Source organism: Endocarpon pusillum (assembly GCF_000464535.1).
Source record: "Endocarpon pusillum Z07020 unplaced genomic scaffold C679989, whole genome shotgun sequence".
NCBI lineage: Eukaryota > Fungi > Ascomycota > Eurotiomycetes > Verrucariales > Verrucariaceae > Endocarpon > Endocarpon pusillum.
Window position 1 is genome coordinate 28,282 of NW_006913462.1, and position 21,028 is coordinate 49,309.

The 21,028-nt window shown below is 50.3% G+C and overlaps 9 protein-coding genes across 9 annotated transcripts; 4 read left to right on the top strand and 5 right to left on the bottom strand.

Moving 5' to 3' along the window:
- Positions 1 to 76: 76 nt before the first annotated feature.
- EPUS_07936 (uncharacterized protein) lies at positions 77 to 1,889 on the bottom strand (the record flags this gene model as incomplete). The annotated part of the gene is made up of 2 exons (XM_007787428.1): positions 77 to 1,552; positions 1,683 to 1,889. 2 exons carry the CDS (start codon positions 1,887 to 1,889, stop codon positions 77 to 79), a joined length of 1,683 nt encoding a protein of 560 aa, XP_007785618.1.
- A 1,320-nt stretch (positions 1,890 to 3,209) lies between these two features.
- Positions 3,210 to 3,890, top strand: EPUS_07937 (uncharacterized protein; the record flags this gene model as incomplete). The annotated part of the gene is made up of 1 exon (XM_007787429.1): positions 3,210 to 3,890. One exon carries the CDS (start codon positions 3,210 to 3,212, stop codon positions 3,888 to 3,890), a length of 681 nt encoding a protein of 226 aa, XP_007785619.1.
- Positions 3,891 to 4,691: 801 nt separating this feature from the next.
- On the bottom strand, positions 4,692 to 5,078 carry EPUS_07938 (uncharacterized protein; the record flags this gene model as incomplete). The annotated part of the gene is made up of 1 exon (XM_007787430.1): positions 4,692 to 5,078. The coding sequence occupies one exon, from the start codon at positions 5,076 to 5,078 to the stop codon at positions 4,692 to 4,694; it is 387 nt and encodes a 128-aa protein (XP_007785620.1).
- Positions 5,079 to 6,130: 1,052 nt separating this feature from the next.
- Positions 6,131 to 6,896, top strand: EPUS_07939 (uncharacterized protein; the record flags this gene model as incomplete). The annotated part of the gene is made up of 2 exons (XM_007787431.1): positions 6,131 to 6,283; positions 6,330 to 6,896. The coding sequence occupies 2 exons, from the start codon at positions 6,131 to 6,133 to the stop codon at positions 6,894 to 6,896; spliced, it is 720 nt and encodes a 239-aa protein (XP_007785621.1).
- Positions 6,897 to 7,348: 452 nt separating this feature from the next.
- On the top strand, positions 7,349 to 7,998 carry EPUS_07940 (uncharacterized protein; the record flags this gene model as incomplete). The annotated part of the gene is made up of 2 exons (XM_007787432.1): positions 7,349 to 7,698; positions 7,755 to 7,998. 2 exons carry the CDS (start codon positions 7,349 to 7,351, stop codon positions 7,996 to 7,998), a joined length of 594 nt encoding a protein of 197 aa, XP_007785622.1.
- A 382-nt stretch (positions 7,999 to 8,380) lies between these two features.
- Positions 8,381 to 11,521, top strand: EPUS_07941 (uncharacterized protein; the record flags this gene model as incomplete). Its single annotated transcript, XM_007787433.1, has 2 exons — positions 8,381 to 8,413; positions 8,468 to 11,521. 2 exons carry the CDS (start codon positions 8,381 to 8,383, stop codon positions 11,519 to 11,521), a joined length of 3,087 nt encoding a protein of 1,028 aa, XP_007785623.1.
- A 519-nt stretch (positions 11,522 to 12,040) lies between these two features.
- On the bottom strand, positions 12,041 to 13,573 carry EPUS_07942 (uncharacterized protein; the record flags this gene model as incomplete). The annotated part of the gene is made up of 1 exon (XM_007787434.1): positions 12,041 to 13,573. One exon carries the CDS (start codon positions 13,571 to 13,573, stop codon positions 12,041 to 12,043), a length of 1,533 nt encoding a protein of 510 aa, XP_007785624.1.
- A 1,770-nt stretch (positions 13,574 to 15,343) lies between these two features.
- EPUS_07943 (uncharacterized protein) lies at positions 15,344 to 16,039 on the bottom strand (the record flags this gene model as incomplete). The annotated part of the gene is made up of 2 exons (XM_007787435.1): positions 15,344 to 15,900; positions 15,955 to 16,039. The coding sequence occupies 2 exons, from the start codon at positions 16,037 to 16,039 to the stop codon at positions 15,344 to 15,346; spliced, it is 642 nt and encodes a 213-aa protein (XP_007785625.1).
- Positions 16,040 to 19,270: 3,231 nt separating this feature from the next.
- On the bottom strand, positions 19,271 to 20,730 carry EPUS_07944 (uncharacterized protein; the record flags this gene model as incomplete). The annotated part of the gene is made up of 4 exons (XM_007787436.1): positions 19,271 to 19,668; positions 19,737 to 20,196; positions 20,252 to 20,359; positions 20,425 to 20,730. 4 exons carry the CDS (start codon positions 20,728 to 20,730, stop codon positions 19,271 to 19,273), a joined length of 1,272 nt encoding a protein of 423 aa, XP_007785626.1.
- Between the last annotated feature and the right edge of the window lie 298 nt (positions 20,731 to 21,028).

Sequence of the window (21,028 nt, forward strand, 5' to 3'; positions counted from 1 at the left end):
ACATCCAAGCCAACCTTATTGGTTTGATATGTTCGTTGTGCAGAAATCGAAGTTTATCGTCTCTAAGATGTTGCTCTTACTGGCCACTCTCGTTGTAAGTTCCTCCCCGTTTCTTCTCCTTCAATCCCTGCTCTGTCTCCATCTTCCTGTCCAGACTCAGCCCCTTAGTCGCCAGACTGAAGACCAATGCCATAAATGCGATCCCGGCCATAGTCACCCATACAACCTTCAAAGCCTCTGCATACGCGGTCACGATCGACCTTCTCTCCGTCGCATCCTCCGGCATGGTTTTGATTACCTGGACTAAGCCGGCCGCATCCCTCGCCAGCTCGGTTGCGTTCCCTGCAACAGTCTCATATTTCCTAAGCTGTATGGCAAACTGGCTCTGAAATACAACGCCACCAACCGCAACACCAACGCCCTGGCCCAATGAGCGTGTGAAAATGTACATGGCTGCTGCGAAACCTACATCACGCTCTAGCGCTGCGGCCTGGCTAGCTAGGTTCATGCTCGAAAATAACAATCCCATGCCCAATCCAGGCACTAGATTTAGGAAGACAAAAGCAGGAACGCTTGTCTCGGGCCCCAGCAGGTACAGCAGACCCATACCCAGTACCGTAAGCGCCCATCCAGACCAGATGGCCCAACGGAAGCGGCCCGTGATGCTAACGAGCACTCCGACGATGATGGATGCTGGTGCGACGGTGAAGGTCTCTGGGAAGACAGCGATGCCGACAATGATGGGGCTGTACGCTTTTACAGCCTCGTAGTAGAGTGGAAGATAGTAGAGCAGACACCAGAGAACAATGCCGTGGACGAACGTGCCAAAGTAGTTGGCGGCTGCTGTGCGGTTGGCAAAGATGCGCATGGGGATCAAGGCTGATTCCGCCTTGAAAGCTTCGAAGAGAATGAAACCGAGAATGCCCGCGATGCCGAAGATGAGAGGGACGAGGGTACGGAAAGAGGACCAAGGGAAGAGTACGCCACCCCATGAAATGGGTATCAGGAATGATGTTGTGGATGCCGTGAGAAGGACGGCACCGGGCCAGTCGAAGCGGAGAAGTTTGTGAACAATCCTGCCTGGGCGGTGGTGGAGTCGCAGGCAGAATGGAAGGGTGAGGAAACCAAGAGCACAAAAGGGAAGGTTAATCCAGAAGATCCAACGCCAGGAGGCTTCCTGGGCGAAGGCGCCACCGATTATTGGCCCTGTGACCGAGCCGATGGCCCATGTCAAGCTCTGGAAGCCAAACCACTTACCCCGCTGTCGCAGCGGGACGAGGTCCGTGATCAGGATCTCAGTCAGAGAAATGATGCCGCCTCCCCCAGTGCCTTGAATGCAGCGGCCAATGATGAGGGTGGTGAAGTTCTGCGCCAGCGCTCCGACAATTGATCCGACAGTGAAAAGACACAGAGCGAGGAGCATGAGGGGTTTGCGGCCGAGAGTATGGGAGAGGGAGGCGAAGGTGGGTTGGAAGACGGTAGAACAGAGTAGGAATGATGTACCCGACCAGAATGCCGAGAGGGCATCGCCGCGAAGGGACGAGGCGATAATCTAGAGTTGAGCGTTAGTCGGTGATTTGTATGCCTGCCAACGAATGGGCTTCTAGAGTCCATGTTCATAGAGGTAGCATACCATCAAGGGGTTTCGAGGGAGCTAGGGATGTCAGCAAGGGGAAGATTACCGGAAGAGCGACAGAAAGCGAAGTCGCATCCAGTGCCACCGCAAGAGTGATGATGCAGAGGCTGATGAATGCAGTGTAGAAAAGCCACCCTGGATCGAATTTCTCAGGTGAGAGTGAAGCCATATTGTCCAAAGCATCCCCCTCCGTCACCAACTGGGGTGTTCTTGGCCCGGAGCTTGTGTGAGAATTCATCTTTGCTGTGGCCATTTCAATTTTTCGAGATTCAGCCATGCTCGGTAGCAAAGGTTGAGCTGGCAAGGTTGCTCCTAGATTGGCCGCAGCAACATTTTCTCTACCACAAAACCTCCCAGAATTTTCATAACAAGGAAACGAGGTTAAGAAGACGGAAAGAGACACGGTGACTGCTCATCGCAGCGAATCCCTGGCATGAAGTGATCAGAAGAGTCGGAGGCAATGAGAGAAAGGAGCAGAAGCTGGGAGTCCAGGATTGGCAAAGTCTGAAGTCGAAGCCGCGGACGCGTTGGGTGTATGGACTGTTAGAGGATGTAGCAAATAGCGTACAGAGATACCAATTGAATTGATTGAGTTACTCCTATCAAGAGGAGCATTTGGCTCACACTAATAGCTATAGAAGCGCATTACTGCAACAGCTCAGAAACAGCAATTGGCGTTCAATTCGTATAGCAATGCTCACTGCCATAAATAACAGGGCGTAAAAGTTACAAGAGCGTTTCGTGCGTTTCGCATGCGGGGACCCCTGTATCATCCTGCTAATACGTAACAGATACGTATCGTATGCGCAGGGATTCTGACATGGACAAGGCTGAAGGATGATGTTTGCAGTACTCCATACTACGTAGTACATGAGAAGCAGTAGGTCCAACACCTGGTTTGTAATACACATAACGATGTACTGTACTCTGCTGATTACTAACTACTACGTAGTAGGGCGGATAAGTTACGCTAGGTCAAGAGTCAGCCACTCACAATGCAGCATTCAGAGCCGCTACGAAAAGCGCTAACCTATACTGGGAGATGACGAATGACAGCCATCCCTTGTGAGTACGTTACTGCTAGCATAACAAAGCTTCCACTGCTTTGAATCAGGCATCCATCACATGTGATTTCAAGCCGTCCTGCCACTCATCGATACAGCCAATACCTGTTTCTTACTCGTACGTCAAGGACTCAAGGTATCTACTCGTGTCCGTATCCCCCCTAGCTGCATGTTCCTCCCATCATGATTTGACCAGGGCTCGAACGATTCTTAGGCTCCGGCAAGGCGTCTTTCCTCCTGCTATTCTCTCGTTTGCATTCATAATGCATTCATAACCAACTCCTCCCATGCCACCCTCTCTCTCATTGCTGTCGGATTATCACCCAGCCGTAATCAAGAGCTTGCCTACTTCTCTGTGCTTGTACAAAGCTAATACTTTATTGTGAAAATGTCTGACAAGCCCCCTTTTCTCTACCTGTTGGCACAATGTTTCTCATTCATTTCAAGCTGTGGCTTCTGTGATACAGCCTTTCTCTACAATTGCCAACTCCATCTCACCTCCTCCCACCATGCTCGCTCTGGGTGGCTGGTGGAACTGGCTTTGTCAAAGTTACTCCCCGTGGCAGGTCGAGTTGGTAGTTACCGTCTTTGTCCAGCTTATCGGGTTCTGGCTACCTGCAACCCTCTACCAACTCGTCGACATTTGCTTCCCCGAATTCTCCAAGGCGCACAAACTTCAGCCTGAGCCACATCGACAGCCTACCCGTGCCGAGATTATCCACTGCATCCGCTACGCCGTCTTAGTCACTCTTGCGGACATTGCTTTCCAAATTGGATTGGGCTATCTGACCGACTTCCGCCCCATCTTCGTCATTACGACTACTCTGCCCACGTTTAAGGAGATGGTGAGACACTTCGTGTGGGGCAACATTGCACACGAGGTGCTGGCCTACTATGTCCATCGTATTCTTCACCTTCCCCGATTTTACGCTCGCTACCACAAGCTTCACCACAGTTTCCCTGCCCCCATTGCATTTACGGGTCTCTATAGTTCTCCAGTGGAACACTTCTTTGCGGACATTATACCAACTGTTTTAACACTCGCTCTTGTGGCTCACTATTATGAACCAGTACACATTCTATCTTTCAACTGCTTTTTGATTAGTGTGCTATTTGTAGGAACGGTGGAACACAGTGGATATGATTTCGCGCAGCCCCCCCTTGTCAAAGGTGCACGATCTGCATCATGAGAAGTTCAATGTACACTACGGTTCTTTGCACTTTATGGATTGGCTACACGGAACAAATGTGCTGAAACGCCATCGCTCGCCGGGGGTAGAAGGGAAGATGAAAGATGTCGGAAGCACAGCTAAGATCTATGCTTGAAGAACAAGGACAACCCCCCTCTTGGTCTTTGTTGAGAGCCTGGAGCACCGTCCGATCCCTGTACCTGGCACATATCTTAAAAGCTGTACTTGTGTTACGTTCAAACGTTATGGTACCTTCTGTCTAGTGAGGATTACCTGCTGACTCATGACTCGAACGGAGTACCTTCATCACTAAAGAGTACAAAATACGAACCGCAAATATAATTGCATATTACGTAGTGATTAGCACATCTCAAAAGATACTATTTGGGTTGTCGAACTATGATACTACTCAGGCATATACTGGTACCGCCCAAAAGTCTCCGCTGGCGTGGTCTCTAGACCAATGAGCTCTCATGAGATTCGAACGATGATACAATCAGACTTTACAAATTGTCGTCAGAGGCCACAGCCACAGCACTATTCTGAAGTCATGCTCGCATTCTGCAACGAACGCAACGTCAGCAACCGCACTGGCGAGAAGACACACCTTTAGAAGAGTGTCACCCTGTGATCTCTATTGCACCGCAATCTTCTTCAGCAGTCCACCACGCCTCTTCACGGCTTGAAGTTGCAAGCAGGGACTTGTACGAATCACCAGGTGGGAATCAAAGTCCAGGTCCCAGGTAGCGCAGCCCACACGCGCCATTGAGGTACTACCACGTACTCCATTGGGCATTCCCATCACTGCACCGCCGTCATGCCGAACCAGCCCCAGGCAGCAATCAACGCTCCCGAAATGATACGGACAATCGCCGTGCTAGGCACATCTTCAAGCCAACACACATAGCCGTCGACCAAGCCGACATATCCAAGAATGGTCAGTTTCGTGTCAACCGCTGCGAACTTCTCCTGGAAACAGAATGTAAATATCGATAGACCTATCGCCGTAATGCGCGCGGAGCTGATGATCATGATCGATTGGGCTGCTTTGGAGCTGGCGATGCGCTCTGGCAGGCCGAATTCCAAGATTGCGTACTCGGCATTGAAGAATGGCATCAGTCCGCCGAAGGTCAAGGCCGTAGCGACGAAAAGGGGAGGCACGTGCCGAAGGGTGAAATTGGTGAACATTGATTGGGCCTGATCAGGCTTGTTGATCAACAATGATATGGCGGCCAAATGAAGCGGGCGTAGGGGAATCAAGTGAATAAGGCGGCGATAGTCCGGTTACTTAATGCTTATGGCATGCTGTCAGAGAGCGACAAACGCGGATCTTGATTTCCGAGCGACGCTGCACAGGAGCAGGCGGGCTGCTGGTTTATCTCCACTCAAATATGGAGGTGAATTCTGGCTATTTACGATGAGGACTGTTCGTTGATTCATGACTTGGTTAGCACTTTCATCCTATAAGGTATTTCACACACATATGGAGTAATCAGGAGTTAAACGGTGATTGGTACGGAGTACTCCGTACATACCGGAAGAAATGCTGTTGTACAATGGCCACTTGGCGAGTGACTTCTTGGTTGGGTGAGGCTTACTAGGGGTCTGGTGCTAGTAGTAGCTAACTGTCGTTACAGGAACACACTGTTGTGATTCGTCGCTGGGAGGTTTGTTTCTTTATGCGTCAATTTTGAGGTTTGCAAATAAAAATACGGAGTACTCCGTACTGGTGCTGAATTAACATTGCTTCAGGCCTCCCCCGTAACTTAGTGGGGCACTTGGAAAGCGCGATTCCGGGCGCAGTCAATGGCGGCAGGGACTAAAGAACACTAGTTATTTTAGGCAGCCCAGCTGTCACAAAGCCAAACCTGCCAAGAATTGCTCAGTCGATTCGAGCAGCCATTCAATTGTACTCGATCACTTCTGCTTTCGCGGAGAGGCGTTGTCCTCTCCGACAACCACTGAAAAGACATCTGTCTGCGCCATCTCCCAAGCCTTTCTTTATCTCATTATACAAATGCGGCATCACGCTCGTTCTATCGCCAGCCTACCTACCTCACCCTTCTAAGCTCCTACTCATATCGTTTCGAGCGAAACCAGGGCTGTATCAAATATTTCTGGGGTCACCAAGGACCTCCGGACCTTGTGAAACCTGCATCCATCAGCCCTCCGTCACGAACGCCTGTTCTTCCTAAGACCGGGCACATAGCGCTCTACCTTCAGCTATGGCCAGATCCAAAATGCGGTCACAGCCATCACCTTACCCAATCCTCCCTTTTCACGCTCTTCGCGCCTGTTCCCTTGTTTGTTCTCTGGTGGTGGCAGCAGTTCTATCATATTTCGTGTACCATCTGAAGCGGGGCAACTTCAAGATTCCATGGACATTCCTGGTGGTGAGTTTATTGTCCTGGGAGAAAGCAACTTCTAATCTCATCCTAGCTCTTCGGGGTCGCACTGCTTTCGCTCCTCAACTTGACTCTGACATTAGCCCTGCATCTTTTCCGTGTACTCTCACCACTCTTCAACCTGGTCTTTAATATCTTCCTTCTGCTTCTATGGGTTGTTGGCCTATCATTGCTGGGATGGAACATGTCAGGCACATTGAGTCATGTTTGCAACAGTGCGAATTGGGGTTCGGCAGCTGGAATCATGATCTGCCGACTCTATAAGACATTGTTCTCTTTCGGTTTGTTCAGTACACTTTCTGCTATTGCATTGGTGGTCTTGGACCTTAAGGTTCGCAAAGATCAGAACAGCCTCGGAAAATACAACCAGATGCGAGACTCGGCTTACGACTTGAAACCAACCTCGCAGGCGTTCAGCACGGGCGCGCTTGGAGGACATCACGAGGACCGTCCAGAGCCATGGCTGAGTGCAGGACAGGAGCCGGCTGACTATAACTCTCGGAACGTTTCCCGAGAGCGTGTTCGATCTGAGCATTTCGGATATACATCGCCCCTAGAGCAGACACATTATGATGCAGGCGATTATGCGAACCAGAGATAGGCACTGAGCGTGATTGTAGGGTTGTGAAACAAACTCAGAGAGCAAGGTTGCGTATGTGGAATCTGGTCAGAAGCTGGGAGATGTGCGATTGGTGTTACGGTGCTCGTCTATATACATCTGCACTGCCAGCGCGGAGTTAAGGGGTACATTGAGCTCCAGGCGGCGGGGTCCGCCAGAATACCATGACTTTTAACCACGTCATCCCATGTAGGAGTTTTGTTATTCAATAAGATTTATTAGGTGGCTCTCTCCTACCTGCTTAAGAGTTCGCAAATTAAGTGATCTCTCTTGGTCTGCCAACAGTGACGTGTTGGGGGTTGAGAGGGGACAAAGCTAAGCTCTAACATAAAGCTCCACATATTCGCATCCACAGACTGGTGCTTCACGGGCAAGGACGATCACGAGAAAACCGAACTCCATTGAGAAATCGAGCCTTCGTCAGCACTGTAAACATGGCACCCAGCATGTCACTTCACAGTGTGATAGCTGTTCTCGTACTCTCACCGGAAGCCGCTGATCCGCGACTCTTTGCCAAATACTACAACGGTCCCCACACCTCAAACAACTCTACCGAGCCAAAGCAGCCGTATGCAAACCTAAAGGAGCAGAAAGCATTCGAGAAAGGACTCCTTGAAAAGACGGCGAAACAAAGTTCAGATGTTATACTCTACGACAACAAGGTTGTTGTGTTCAAAACGGAAGGCGATGTCATGCTATATGTGGTAGGAGGTGCTGAGGAGAATGAGATTCTTCTTTACAACGTTGCGCTGGCACTGCGGGATTCTCTGGCTATACTGTTCAAGTAGGGCATTGGCTTTCTGCGCATTCTCAGGGCAGCTGCTCACCTACGGCTTACAGGAACTCTACGGACAAGCGAACGATCACAGAGAACTACGATCTTGTTTCACTGGCTATAGACGAGATAGTCGATGATGGCATTATCCTCGAAACAGACCCGGTTATCGTGTCGACGCGAGTATCGAGAGCTCCAGCGCAGGACGCACCCAACATGAAGAACATAGACCTCAGCGAACAGGGCTTGTTAAACGCATGGGAGTTTGGAAAGAGGAAACTGGCTGAAGCTGCCAGGAATAATATGTGAGCTACAGAAGCGATCAGTTGGCGCATTTGAGCATTGAGCATGTGCATGGCGTTTGAAAGGCCAAAAGCCGCTTCGGGGAGATTCTCCTCGGGATAGTATAGCTATTGCCAGACAGTGGTTAGGCATAGAGCGCACGGCTTGCCACATTTAGGTCTCATATTAACTGGCAGCGAAAGCCAGCCTAAAAGAGAGCTAGGGCAGCCCGATAAGGGCTTGATCTTCAGGTACCGGACGACGTCAGCATCGCAGATGACAAACACTTTTCTTGCATGCTCAACATAGAGTAGACCCTGCAAAGAGCTTTCCTATTGTTTATGGCTTCCACTTGACTCCACCTATTATCCAATTTCGAAGCTCCTGAACTGCTGGGACGAGGAACAATATGAAGCAGCGTTTCTCCAGCTTAGATGTCAAGGTTCGGGGCATTGCCTATTACTGATCCACTGTATGTCTGACTATCTAATTGCAGGTAATAGTACACGAAATTTCAAAAGCTGTCGTTAATCTCCGGGTATCCAACATCTACGACCTCTCATCACGCATTTTCCTCTTCAAGCTTGCTAAACCTGGCACGCGAGAACAACTCCTCGTTGACTCAGGCTTTCGTTGTCACCTCACAAGTTTCGCCCGTACCACAGCAGCAGCCCCTTCGGCCTTCGTTTCAAAGCTTCGGAAATACCTCAAGTCGAGGCGCATAACCTCGGTCTCACAGATCGGAACAGATCGAGTCATCGAACTCGTGTTTAGTGATGGCCAGTACCGGGTGTTTTTGGAGTTCTTCGCAGCTGGAAATATTATACTCACAGACAAAGAATACAATATTCTCACACTGCTTCGAAATGTGTCAGAAGGAAATGAGGAGGTAGACGTTAAAGTAGGAACTCGGTATCCATTGGCAGCCAAGCAGAACTATGCTGGAATACCGCCACTGACAGAGGAGCGCTTGACGGAGACACTGAGGAATCAGGTGGCCAGAGCGGAGACTTTGGCTGAAGTCAATGCGAAAAAGGCAAAGAAGAAGGGGGGAGACGACTTGAGGAAAGCTTTGGCAATGGGATTCCCTGAATATCCGACACACTTACTGGATCACTCCTTCAAAGAAACGTCTGTTGATGCTTCGGTAAAATCTGCACAGGCTTTAAAGGATGTAGGACTGCTATCGAAGTTGATGAAGGCGGTTGAGCTCTGCGACAGGATCTTCCGAAGCTTAGGTCGCGAAGCCAGCTCGAAGGGTTATATTATTGCGAAGGCCAAAAATGACGGGGCAAACGAGGAGACAGGAGGATCAGAGCGGGATGCCACGGTACCTCCTCGCGAGGACCTATTGTACGATGACTTCCATCCATTTAAGCCTTCACAGTTTGAGGGCAAAACAGGGACCTTCATCATAGAAATTGATGGCTTCAACAAGACGGTCGACGAGTTCTTCTCCTCAATCGAGTCCCAGAAGCTGGAGTCGAGGCTCACCGAACGAGAAGAAAACGCAAAGAAGAAGATGGAGATCGCAAGGCTTGAGCATGAGAAAAGAATTGGAGCGTTACAGCAAGTTCAAGAACTGCATATACGGATGGCTGAAGCAATCGAAGCCAATGCTCACCGAGTGGAAGAAGCGATCGCTGCCGTGAATGGTCTTATTGGGCAAGGCATGGATTGGATGGATATCGCAAAGTTGATCGAGAATGAACAGAGTAGGCAGAATGTGGTTGCTCAAATGATCAAGCTACCACTCAAGCTCTATGAGAACACCGTCACGCTCCTGCTCGACGAAGCATCTTTTGAACAAGAAGAGGACGATGGAGGCTACGAAACGGATGAGCTGGAAGAATCTGATGATGAAGAGGTCACTGTAAAAATAAAATCATCCACCGAGAAGAGATTGGCCATCGATATTGACTTGGCCCTGTCTCCTTGGGCAAATGCGCGCCAGTATTATGATCAGAAGAAGACCGCCGCTCAAAAAGAGCAAAAGACGTTGCAAGCATCAAGCAAAGCTCTTAAAAGTACGGAGCAGAAAATCAGTGCGGATCTGAAGAAAGGACTCAAACAAGAGAAAGATGTGCTTCGCCCTGCGCGGAAACAATTCTGGTTCGAGAAGTTTTGGTATTTCATTTCTTCCGACGGCTATCTTGTCCTGGGTGGTAAAGATGCCCAGCAGAATGAGTTGTTATATCGAAGATATCTTAAGAAGGGAGACATTTATGTTCACGCAGACTTGCAGGGCGCCGCATCTGTTGTCGTAAAGAATGCAATCGATACGCCCGATGCCCCGATTCCACCATCCACACTCTCTCAGGCAGGTTCTCTGTCGGTGTGTACCTCAACTGCATGGGACTCAAAGGCAGTCATGGCCGCGTGGTGGGTCCATGCAGATCAAGTGTCCAAGACGGCTCCCACAGGCGAGTATCTCAGTGCTGGTGGTTTCGTGATCAAGGGTAGTAAGAATTTCTTGCCGCCTGCTCAGTTGCTTCTCGGATTCGCCGTTGCATTCCACATCAGCGAGAGTAGTAAGAAGAATCACCAAAAGCACAGATTTCAACACTCAGATACGACAACCCCAAACACTCAAGCGCAAGGCATGAGCGACGAAACGGGCAGACTATCCATTGAAGAAGAAGCCGAATCCTCAGACCACGAGCTGCACGGAGAAAGTGATCAAGAGCAGGCAAAAGATAACGAAATAGAACCCAAAGGGGGGCCACAGAACAGCGAAGATAAGGAGGGCAGTGAACAAGAAAGCGCCAATGAATCAGATCCGGAGCATGATTCAGAGGCGGAAAGAGAAGACCGTACACAGGCTACAAATCCACTTCAAACAGAAGCTATCCTCGAAAATGCCCAGCCATTGGGTGAGGACTCTGAGTCCAGCGACGAGCAATCCGAAGAACCCGCACAAGCCATCGAAGATATCGAAGACATAGAAGACCCCACTGAAACAACCACCTTCAACACAGCAACCTCAACACCAACACACTCCCAACCCACCACCACCCAAACTCCCTCCACGCCATCCACCCCAGCATCCCAAAAACAAACCCCCGCTCCCCGCGGCAAACGCACGAAAGCCGCCAAACGCGCCGCAGCTAAATACGCACACCAAGACCCCGCCGAACGAGCCCTCGCGCTCCAACTCCTGGGCAGCACCAAAGGCGCCAGCGAAAAAGCCCAAGCCGCCACCATGTCCAAAGCCGCACGAGAGGCCAAGCTAGCGGCAGACAAAGAACGAAGGAAAGCCCAACACGACCGCGCCGCTGCGGCTGAGAAACGGAGGATGGAAAGACTCGAAAAGGGCTCGGCAGCCGCCGACGGCCAAGACGGCGAAGACGAAGCAGAGGAGGACAAGGAAGCGGCGGAGCAGGAGAGGAGAAAACTGGCCAACCTCGACTCCCTCGTCGGCAACCCCATGCCCGACGACGAGATCCTCGCCGCCCTCCCCATCGCCGCGCCTTGGTCCGCCCTGGCCCGGTATAAATACAAAGTTAAATTGCAGCCCGGGGCGCTGAAGAAGGGGAAGGCGCCGGATTAGCGTGACAAACGAGGTCGGAAATCCTAACAGGCTTGAGTGCGTGCAAGAACTCGGGTTTCATATCCGGGGGTGTTATCCAGCCGGTACTTCCGTTCTCGGTGAAGGAACTGACAGACTGCGGTGTCATGACATGGTCTTGCCACTCCCTTCGGCGCCTAGCGCACCATTCTTCCCTGCGAGCTTCATCGTGAGGCGGCCAGCCGAGCATCTCGCAGATAATCTGAAGGGGGCTTCGAGGGGTGGGAAGGGAGGTAAGAAGACGAAATAGTAACACTACTCATCCCTAACATCCATGACACATTTCTTGAAATGATTGGTTCTATCATTTATTTTCCCGGCTAAAGATCCTGTCCTGCTTTCTATCCATCTATACTACAGCCTACCCAACTACGCTCACAATGCGTCGCAATGCAATGCAATACAACACAATACCACCCCGCCCCACCCCCCACTCCGCAGCTGAATTGATGTGATAAGAGTAAGAAGAACAGGGATATAAGAAAATAAGAACGCAGATCTTCAAAGCCCTTCCGAGGCTCCCGCCGACTCCTCGGCATCTTCCTCCCCATCCTCAACCCCTTCGATGAGAATGACGTCGCACCCCCTCGCGTCGAGCTCGCGCAGTGCGGAGAACAGGCCTCGGGCTACGTCTTCGATGGCGGGGCCGAGGGCGAGGCTGTGCATCTGGTGGTGCTTGGAAGGAGGGGTGGGAGGAGTGGTGGTGGTTGTGGTGGTGGTAGTGGTGTTTGGGTTGGGGTTGGATGTCTGATTTGGGGGAGTAGCTGAAGGGGAAGGGGAGGAGTTTGCGATGTGGAAGGTGGATACGGCGAGAGTGGGGACAGAGTCTTTGGGATTGGAGTTGGAGTTGGAGAGGTTTGGGGGAGGTGAAAGGGAAAGGCCGAGGCCGAGGTCCGGGCGCCATGTTTGGGTGGTTATCACTCCGATGTTGAGATCAGGGTGAGCGGGTTGAGATGGTGAGGCGAGATGATCGTTGCAGAGAGAAAGGATTCTCGACCGGGCCTCGTTCTCGGAAGATGTTGGGTCTTCGAAGAGATGGACCCGTGCGCGAGGCGCGTAGTGTCTGTATTTCATGCCTGGCGCTCGTGGGACATGGCCACGGCCATGCATTCCATTGGTGTTAGTCTGGACTGCACTTCCATCCGTGTAAGCGTCAACCTTCCCATCACCATTCACACTAGCCCATTGATCACGGTCCTGATATCCTACCACCACATCCGTCCAAACCCCTCCCAGTCTTCGGATCTCCTCAAATCCCACACCCCCCGGCCTCAGCACCGCCGGCGGATAACACAGCCCATCCACGACCGTACTCTCGACCCCAACTTCACAGCTTCCGCCGTCCAAGATCATCTCGATCCGGCCGTCGAGATCATGGAGTACATGGGCTGCGGTTGTGGGACTGGGTCGAGTGGAGGCATTTGCGGATGGTGCGGCTAAGGGGCGATTGGACAGCGATATCAGGAGACGCGCTAGAGGCGAAGAGGGCATGCGTATGCCGACGGTTGAGAGGGTTGTGGTAACCTCAGGTGCGAAGGGGGAGGTTTTGGGGAGGGGGAAGAGAAGGGTTAGGGGCCCAGGCCAGAGTTTGCGGATCAGGGGTTGGTAGATTGGGGGGATTGGGTCGTCATTCTGGTCCGAGGTGGTGGGAATGGTGCCGTTGACATGGCTGATGTTGGAGCAGCGGTCGTCTTCTGCTGCTAAGGGTGGCTGTAGAAGAGCCCTGAGTTGACCTAATGATCCGACATGCACAATCAATGGGTTGTCTGACGGTCTTTGCTTTGCAGCGTAGATACCACGTACTGCTTCGGATCGAGTAGCGTCTGCACCCAGCCCATAAACCGTCTCGGTAGGGAAGGCGACGGGTACTGAGGAGGTTTGCAGGACACGAGCTGCTTCCAGAAGACGACTGACTTGGTCTTGAGGAAGACTGTCTTTCTTGTCATACCACCAGTCCAGCAGACTGGTCTCAGAATCGACGTGAGGAGGCTGTATGGCTGTCACAGGCAAAACTCGTGTCTTCCGCTGCGTCATGCTTGAGATTCTCCTGTGGCAATGGCAATGAAATCTCTCCCAAGAATATCTCGAATGAAGGTGAAACCTAGCCGGCAAGATAGTGTTTGCAAAGATTTAGCTTCTACTGTGCATTGCGAAATGGGATGTAGAATAGCTCCCGATAGACGAAATGTATAGAAATTGCTGGATTCTGCTCATAAACCTTGCTGACGCCCGTATCTTGTTCTATCTCAACTGCTGACTCTTGGTGTTGAGTTCGTGATGAGCAAACTCTATTGCTTGTTACTAACATCATCCTTGTAGTGTCATCCCAAGCTCTCTGGCGCCGAAGCCTATGTCCAGCCTAAAACGCCACAAGAAAAGCCACTAATCTGTCCCCTAAGCCACCACTATTCTAGGGCCTCCGGGCACTTTGGCTTCCAAAAATCAGACGGGTGCCAAGGGTCATCCGATGCCCCACTGCAGTGCATCGGGCGTCAGTAGACCCGAAGCTTATAGAGGGAGAAATTCAATGGCATAACTAACTGTCAAAGGTGCATATCTTGGCAAACTATGTCGTCGCGTATTTTAACTACTTTTGATGCACGAACTCACACTCTCTTCTACTAGAATCACGTCTAACTTGGGATTATAAAATTAGTATTGGAGATTCTGTGTCATTTCTCCCTTCTTTCTCTTCTGTTGAAGTGCCGTCTTTAGAGGAGGATCCTGCTCACCAGCTGTGGTGCTGTTGTCTGCGGTCTAAATCTATCCAGATGCCTCCAGTAATTGTCTAATAGCATTTCCTGTCTCCAACCTCAGGAGAGGAGGACACGTGACTCACCAGCGTGGCACTAAGTCGCTTTGGGAATTTGGCTGTACACATATCCTCATATCCTCTTGAAATTGAAGCATTGTCAGGGGCTGTAGCGGATGGGAGTGTCCACTACTTACTCCAGCCATTGGAGTCTTGTGCTGGTTGTACTTTGAGGATGAAGAGCGCTGTTGAATATCAGATCGATATCCTGTCGTGCTTCACTGGGATCTGTGGCATGAGACAATCTGATAGCTAAGTTGGCGATGTGACAGTTCTGTCCGCTAGAAGTGATTGTTGTGCACAAGCTGCTTTTCAATTTCCTGTATAAATCACTCGCGTTTGATTCATGTTTGATGAAATGTCAAGCTTATACAAAGCACGTGCAGCTTTGTCGTCTCTTCACGACAGCACTGCTTTTGCTGACCGAAGCAGTACCAAAGACAAGACATCCCGAACCACGCTGAAGGGTTGATAACAAATGTGAAGTTAAAGTAAGTGGCAGGCCTTGACCGTCCTGTTCGCTCGGGAGACCATGTGCATCCTGCAAAACGGTGTCCCGAGCTTTAGCCTCATCAAGAGATAGACCGGTTCTGGCTCCTGTGACTACTTCTGGTGTGAGCCAGACGGCGTGATGGCAAGATGTTCGGCAGCCTTTCGGACTTGTAGCACTGCTTCTGTCGTCCAAGTGGTAAGTAATCTAGCCTTCAAGTGTTGTATCGGACGCGTTTTGTACAACGAAGAACCGGAGTGTGTACCGAGTCAAGCAGATTGGTTGTAGTGTCTTGTGGGAAGTTGTCTGACATGGAGCGCTTTCGCTTGTGACATTCCGCAGCTGTGGAGGCGGCCCGAAAGATACGTTTCGAGCCAAGATGCTTGCTGTCAGTCGAAGATTTTGCTATGATTCTGTTGCCGTAGCAATCCAGCGCCCAAAATGTGTGCTCAGCCGATCTTCTGCCAGTGGAGCTTGTCGACGGTTCGCTGTTCTCATAGCCCTAATACTCAGGTGAATAACCATATTCGCGGTAAGAAGGCCTTAGGTGGGAGGATGAAACTGTCTCGGCCGTAGGTGGAGAAGGTGACAAGGGGAGCGATGTTGTGCCCGGATTAGCGTGACAAACGAGGTCGGAAATCCTAACAGGCTTGAGTGCGTGCAAGAACTCGGGTTTCATATCCGGGGGTGTTATCCAGCCGGTACTTCCGTTCTCGGTGAAGGAACTGACAGACTGCGGTGTCATGACATGGTCTTGCCACTCCCTTCGGCGCCTAGCGCACCATTCTTCCCTGCGAGCTTCATCGTGAGGCGGCCAGCCGAGCATCTCGCAGATAATCTCATCCTCGAGAGCCCACTTCGGCCTGAATTCCCACAGTGGTAGAAGGGGTTGTGTATCCAAGTACTCTCTCGTCTCCCAGTACTTCAAGAGCCCGTCGCCTGATTTTCTCCTTGACTCCCACCTCTCCTCCCCAGATTCAATGTCATTCAAGCGGTGCAGAAGCCGCCAAAAGTCCACCTGATGTTGCGGCTGGGCACAGGGAGGATCGCGCGAGCCGACTTGGGTTTCCAGTCAACAGGCATTGATAATGTCACCACAGCGGCGGCAGGAACAAGGGAAGACCTCATAGGCAGGTGTTCTTGAAGATTCTGGTGATCTTTCGACTGTTGGTTTCGGTCCGGGACCGAAGCTATGCATTGCTTTAGCAATACTCCTCCGTAGCGGTCGAGGGAGAGGGAATCGAAGTTCGTGGTTGGAGACTAGTCTTGGCAGATTGGTGCGCCGGTGTACTCTCCAGGGCGGAGTAGTTCATCGTCGAGTAGAGAAATTTATGTTGTTGCAAAGTCAATAGCCATGAGATTGCTAATAATTTGGGCTTCCAAGCAAAAGAATTATATATACCCGGTAATTCCACCCCTCAAATGACCTACATCGATTTGCTTTTTCAGGCCATTTCCCAGTGTCGCACCCCAACGGAAAATTGAAAGACAGCTGAAGCTAAAATGTTCTATCCGGATCGTTGGATCCAGGAGGCTGGTTTTGGAGATTGTATCTTGATTGAGCTCCACATTGGCAATCAGACATTCACGAAGGTCTTGCATTTTGCACATATATTCATTTTCCATCGGCTATTCTGCAGTCTCGGTAGGGCGAACACCACATGCAGTTGGCATTGGCAGAATAGTGCTCCCTGGGAGACCGGTTCTAGTAGGACATTGAGGAGCCCACATTTGTTCCCACAAGCAAATCAAAGACAATGGTCGGAATTAGTTCGTAGATAGTTCTAGTCTATAGCTTGTTGATTTCCACAGTCTGATTGATTAAGTATATATGATAGACGTGAGTTGCTCTTTTCAAATGACTCCTGTCTTCTGACCAATTTCGGTGGCGGGGCCCCAATGTTTCTAATTCGGGCGATTTCCACATCAGGTTATCATGAATCCAATCTGTATTCAATCCATGCTTCCTCGTTTCCACAAGTAACAGCAATGGATGGCTTGCGATGACCCCACGGATACAGTCCCCAATAGTCCAGAGCCTCTGTATACGGGCTTCAAAGTCTTTGCTACACTGGATTCCTGAAACTGGCCAGGTAGTAGGAGTATGCTAAGCTATGTCATACCAAGCACATGCTCTACTTCCAAATTGAGCCGCGGTCAAAACTGTCCTACGTTCTGTGGTAGATTGGGAACCTTCTGAAACGAGCTGAGCCAGGGGAACCCACCAGAAAATCAGTGATGCATATGGCACATGCTCTGCCCAGGGAAGTGAACCTGCACGAGCGTGTGTTTTAAGATGATGGAAGCCGGACTTGTACTACTAGTACGTAGAGTGGCGGAATTCCTTGGACAAGATTGCCGAGCTGGAACTTGGGCGAAGAAGCAATTAACCTGAGCTAGCAGGGCCGAAGCATCGGAAAGATACGAGAGTTAGATCAGAAAAGGGATGCATCAAACACTCCACCGAAAGGACAGCGCTTGTGGCTTTGAACCCCACTTAATTGATGTTTCCCCACAGACTAGATCTGGAAGCTGAACAGTCCGTCATCAAAGGCGGGCAGAGCGGGACCTCCGTGAGCACTAAAATGCTTGACCAAGAGAGGAAAAGCATAGGGGAACGGACTGAAAGCTACTTCGACAAGTAAGGCGCTAGTTGGGCGAGAGCTAGCTCCAGCGAGATGGTCCTGCAAGACTAGCTGGGCAGGCTTTTGTAGAAGAACACTCTGACGACCAAAAGTGGCCATATCTGACCCTATTCCTGCGAATGCCCGCAGCTATGACAGAATAAGTTAGATGAACGCTATTATCTGCGAAAAGGATTTTAGCCACGTTTCAAACACACGTACTATGTTAAGTCACTTGCCGTCACTTGCCCTGCAGAATGTCAAATGAGGTGTAGACCAATGAAAATTGACTGGTGCCATGCAGAATTGTCCCACCTTGCAGATGGCACGGCCAGGCGCATTGACTAAGAACTTAGATGAACATTTAGCAGCCCTAGCTATGCAAGATCGCTTGGAGGCGCATGTATCGTCATCAATCAAACCAATTATCGACTCAACCAGTGCCCCAGCTGGTTGCTTTACGTAGTAGAAAATATCTGGGAGGTGTGTAGTTCGAAACAAGAAGTCGCCAGCTCTGCGAAGGAATGTCGAAACGACGGACTTGGAACTGTTACTAACTAACCTACCCAACTGTCATACGTAACTTAGTATGCACTACACTCTCATACTTGCAACCAAAAATACTTGGCGTTTTGGGTTCTCGGAGCACAAGTATTTCTATTTATTCCGAACGCTTGCTGGTCCTATTTTGCAAACATAGAATTGAAAGAAAAAAATTGGTTCTAGAAAACAATACATCAACAGGGTCAGGGCCATCGGCTAGATATTCCTTAAATGGCGGCGAGCTGAAATTTGGTGGCTTGCATATTCGGTAGGAACGGAGATATCGGGCCTCAAAATCGCGCATATGGGGAACATAGTGCATATGACAGTTAGTTAGGTATGTTACGTGGCAAGACTACTCCGTACTACGTATGCTAGTTAGATTTCTCGTTGATACCTTCACTTTGATCCGCAGATCCTTGGTCACGAATTTCTGGCTAGTTAGCCCTTGAAGCCGTCCGGCGTTTCCGCTGGAATCGAACCTCTCAACGGCCAAAGGACGCTTCCGCATCATTCTGGCCCAGAGCCTAAGTTTCGAGATGAACTGGATTCTCCTCAACCACCTCTGGACAAAAATGGCGAGGGCGTCGCCGCCACAATAACTCAATCCTGCCTATTCCGGGCACTGGTAGACTATTACTGGTACACACAACTACTTCACCCAGAGCAGACAAGCTCTATCAGGCTATCCAGTTCTACCCCGGATCGTCAATGCAGAGGTCCTTTCCCATCTCGATCCAGAAAGAGCTCCGGGAGACGGAGATTGAGCTTCTGCAACGGGGATCTGGAGGCTGAGAATGAGATTCTGAAGCAGGATGTAGAAAAGGGTAGGTTGGAAGGGCATTGTGGTGCGTTGGTGAAGATGGCGCAGGAGATAGGAGAGAGAGAGAGAGAGAGAGAGAGAGAGAGAGAGCGCGGAGAGATTGAGAGGAGGTGTTGTAAGGAGTGCATAACAAAAACAAAATACCCAAAACCCAACATTAAGGACCCCAGTCATGTATACATTGATTAATTAAGTAGCAGAAGCGTGACGCTGGGAACGTCATCAGCGTTGATCCTGAGGAAGTGGCTAGAAATAGACCTTTGTTTGAGTCTTCCGGGTGGTCGCCAAACGGGAAAGCACATTGACCAATGCACTTATATCGTTTCCATTTTCCTCCTCCTTCTCCTACTCCCAACAAGCAGCAAGATCTTTGACCAAACACCAAATCTCTCTCCTTCGAGTGACACCAAATATGATTGACAAGTTACATCCTATTCGTCTAAACTTTTGCATCGTTTCCCATGTGATGCCGCCCATACCCCCCATCTTGAACCCACTCCTCAGTCTCGGAAGCGTAAGGGAACTTGGTCACATCGCTGCCTTTTGTTTGGGATTGAAGAAGCTCAAAGTCATCAGGATGATAGAGAGTTCCGACCTGGCTATCATCACTTGTCGAACGGGGGACCACGGTGCTGTCACCGAGGGGTTTCTGTCCGCCGCGGAATGACGGTCTGCTGCCGCTGGTTTTGGTCGACGAGAAGTATGAGAAGTATGAGAAGGTCTTGTAAAAATCCTTGCGAGTGCGGGGAATGATGACGCCCAATGCCGGAAGATTGGCGGCGATGACTCCGCAGGTCAGATCCACTGAGGTCCATGTGAAGAGGTCTACATAATTGTCTAGAAGAGTGAGCTCGGTCAGCAATGTTGAGCGTTTTGGCAGTCAAGCTGGGGAGAGCGAGACTGACATAAAATATCCGTCTTGAGATTCGCCTGCTCAATCTGTCTGAGCACACTGCCAATACAGGACATGGCTCCAACACCAAAGATAACGAAGAAGCGGAACTTGGCAGACCAGCGCATCTGGACCTTCCATAGCACAATAATTGGCACCGACAGAAGGCAAAAGTCCATCACCACGTGTATGGTGCTTAGGCTGATCCCGATTTGGTTCTCAGACAGACATTTCTTTGGCGAATTGAGTTTTCCCGCGGCAATCAGGTCAAAATTGGCTTCTTGGGGGTTGCATTGAAAGACAACCATGAGAACGGCGCAAAGTGTGTAGATAACCAACAAAGCAAAGAAGGTCCAGTGGGCAATCATCCACCGGGAAGAGGTCAAGCCAGTCAACCGCCTGTTGAACATGACGATAGACATCTTGATGACTCCAACAGAAACGAAGAAGAACATTTTGCCAATATTTCCTAGCTAGATAAATAAGTCAGTCTCAAACGTTCCAGTGCATGTCCCATATCGCTCCTACCATGGTGGATATGTAAAACTCGTGATACGTTATATCATAGAGATGTTTACCGCATCCGCCATACTGAGCCACCGCAATCTGAAGCGCTGTATAGGCCACAGCCAAAATCTATGGTGACACATGAGTTAGTCAAGCCTCCATTCTGCAAGGGTATTCATTGAGGTAAGTCATACTACACCCGGTACGATGAGATAATCATCTGCGCCCCATCGCAGACCTGACTTGAACGACCGTAACAGGATACGGGTGATGGTAAAGAAGAGCATAGCACCAATGGCGATAGAGGCACCGGTAATCATTTCAGGTCCCCGTGTCTCGAACACATATTGATCTGGAGGTGGACGGAAAGGGGGAAAGCTAGCCCCTTGACTTGGATCAACATTCTCTGCCGGAATGCCTGCAGCGAGCAGGAAGTACCGAACGATCCAGTAGTCAGATTCGGTCGCTGGCGGCGTGCCAATGAGAGCTGACTCTGGCATTCTTATGGGGAGATGGGTGGACTTTGATATAAAAAGCAGAGCAGCACAGCTTCGGAAGGGACGGAGCGGAGACAACAGCAAAAGCACCTTGGAGTATAGAACGATGGAGGAAAGGCGGGTTGGTGAAGATTATATGGACTCTACAACAAAGGACCAGAAGGACCGTGGCTTGAACCTCGAATTTCCTCCATTGACCGGATCATGGTTTGGTGATAGATGAGGAAAAACCAATTAGTGGTGGTTGCGGGGCCCCGCGTTCCAGGGAGTGAATCTGTGGAGGATAGACCGATTGACAGGA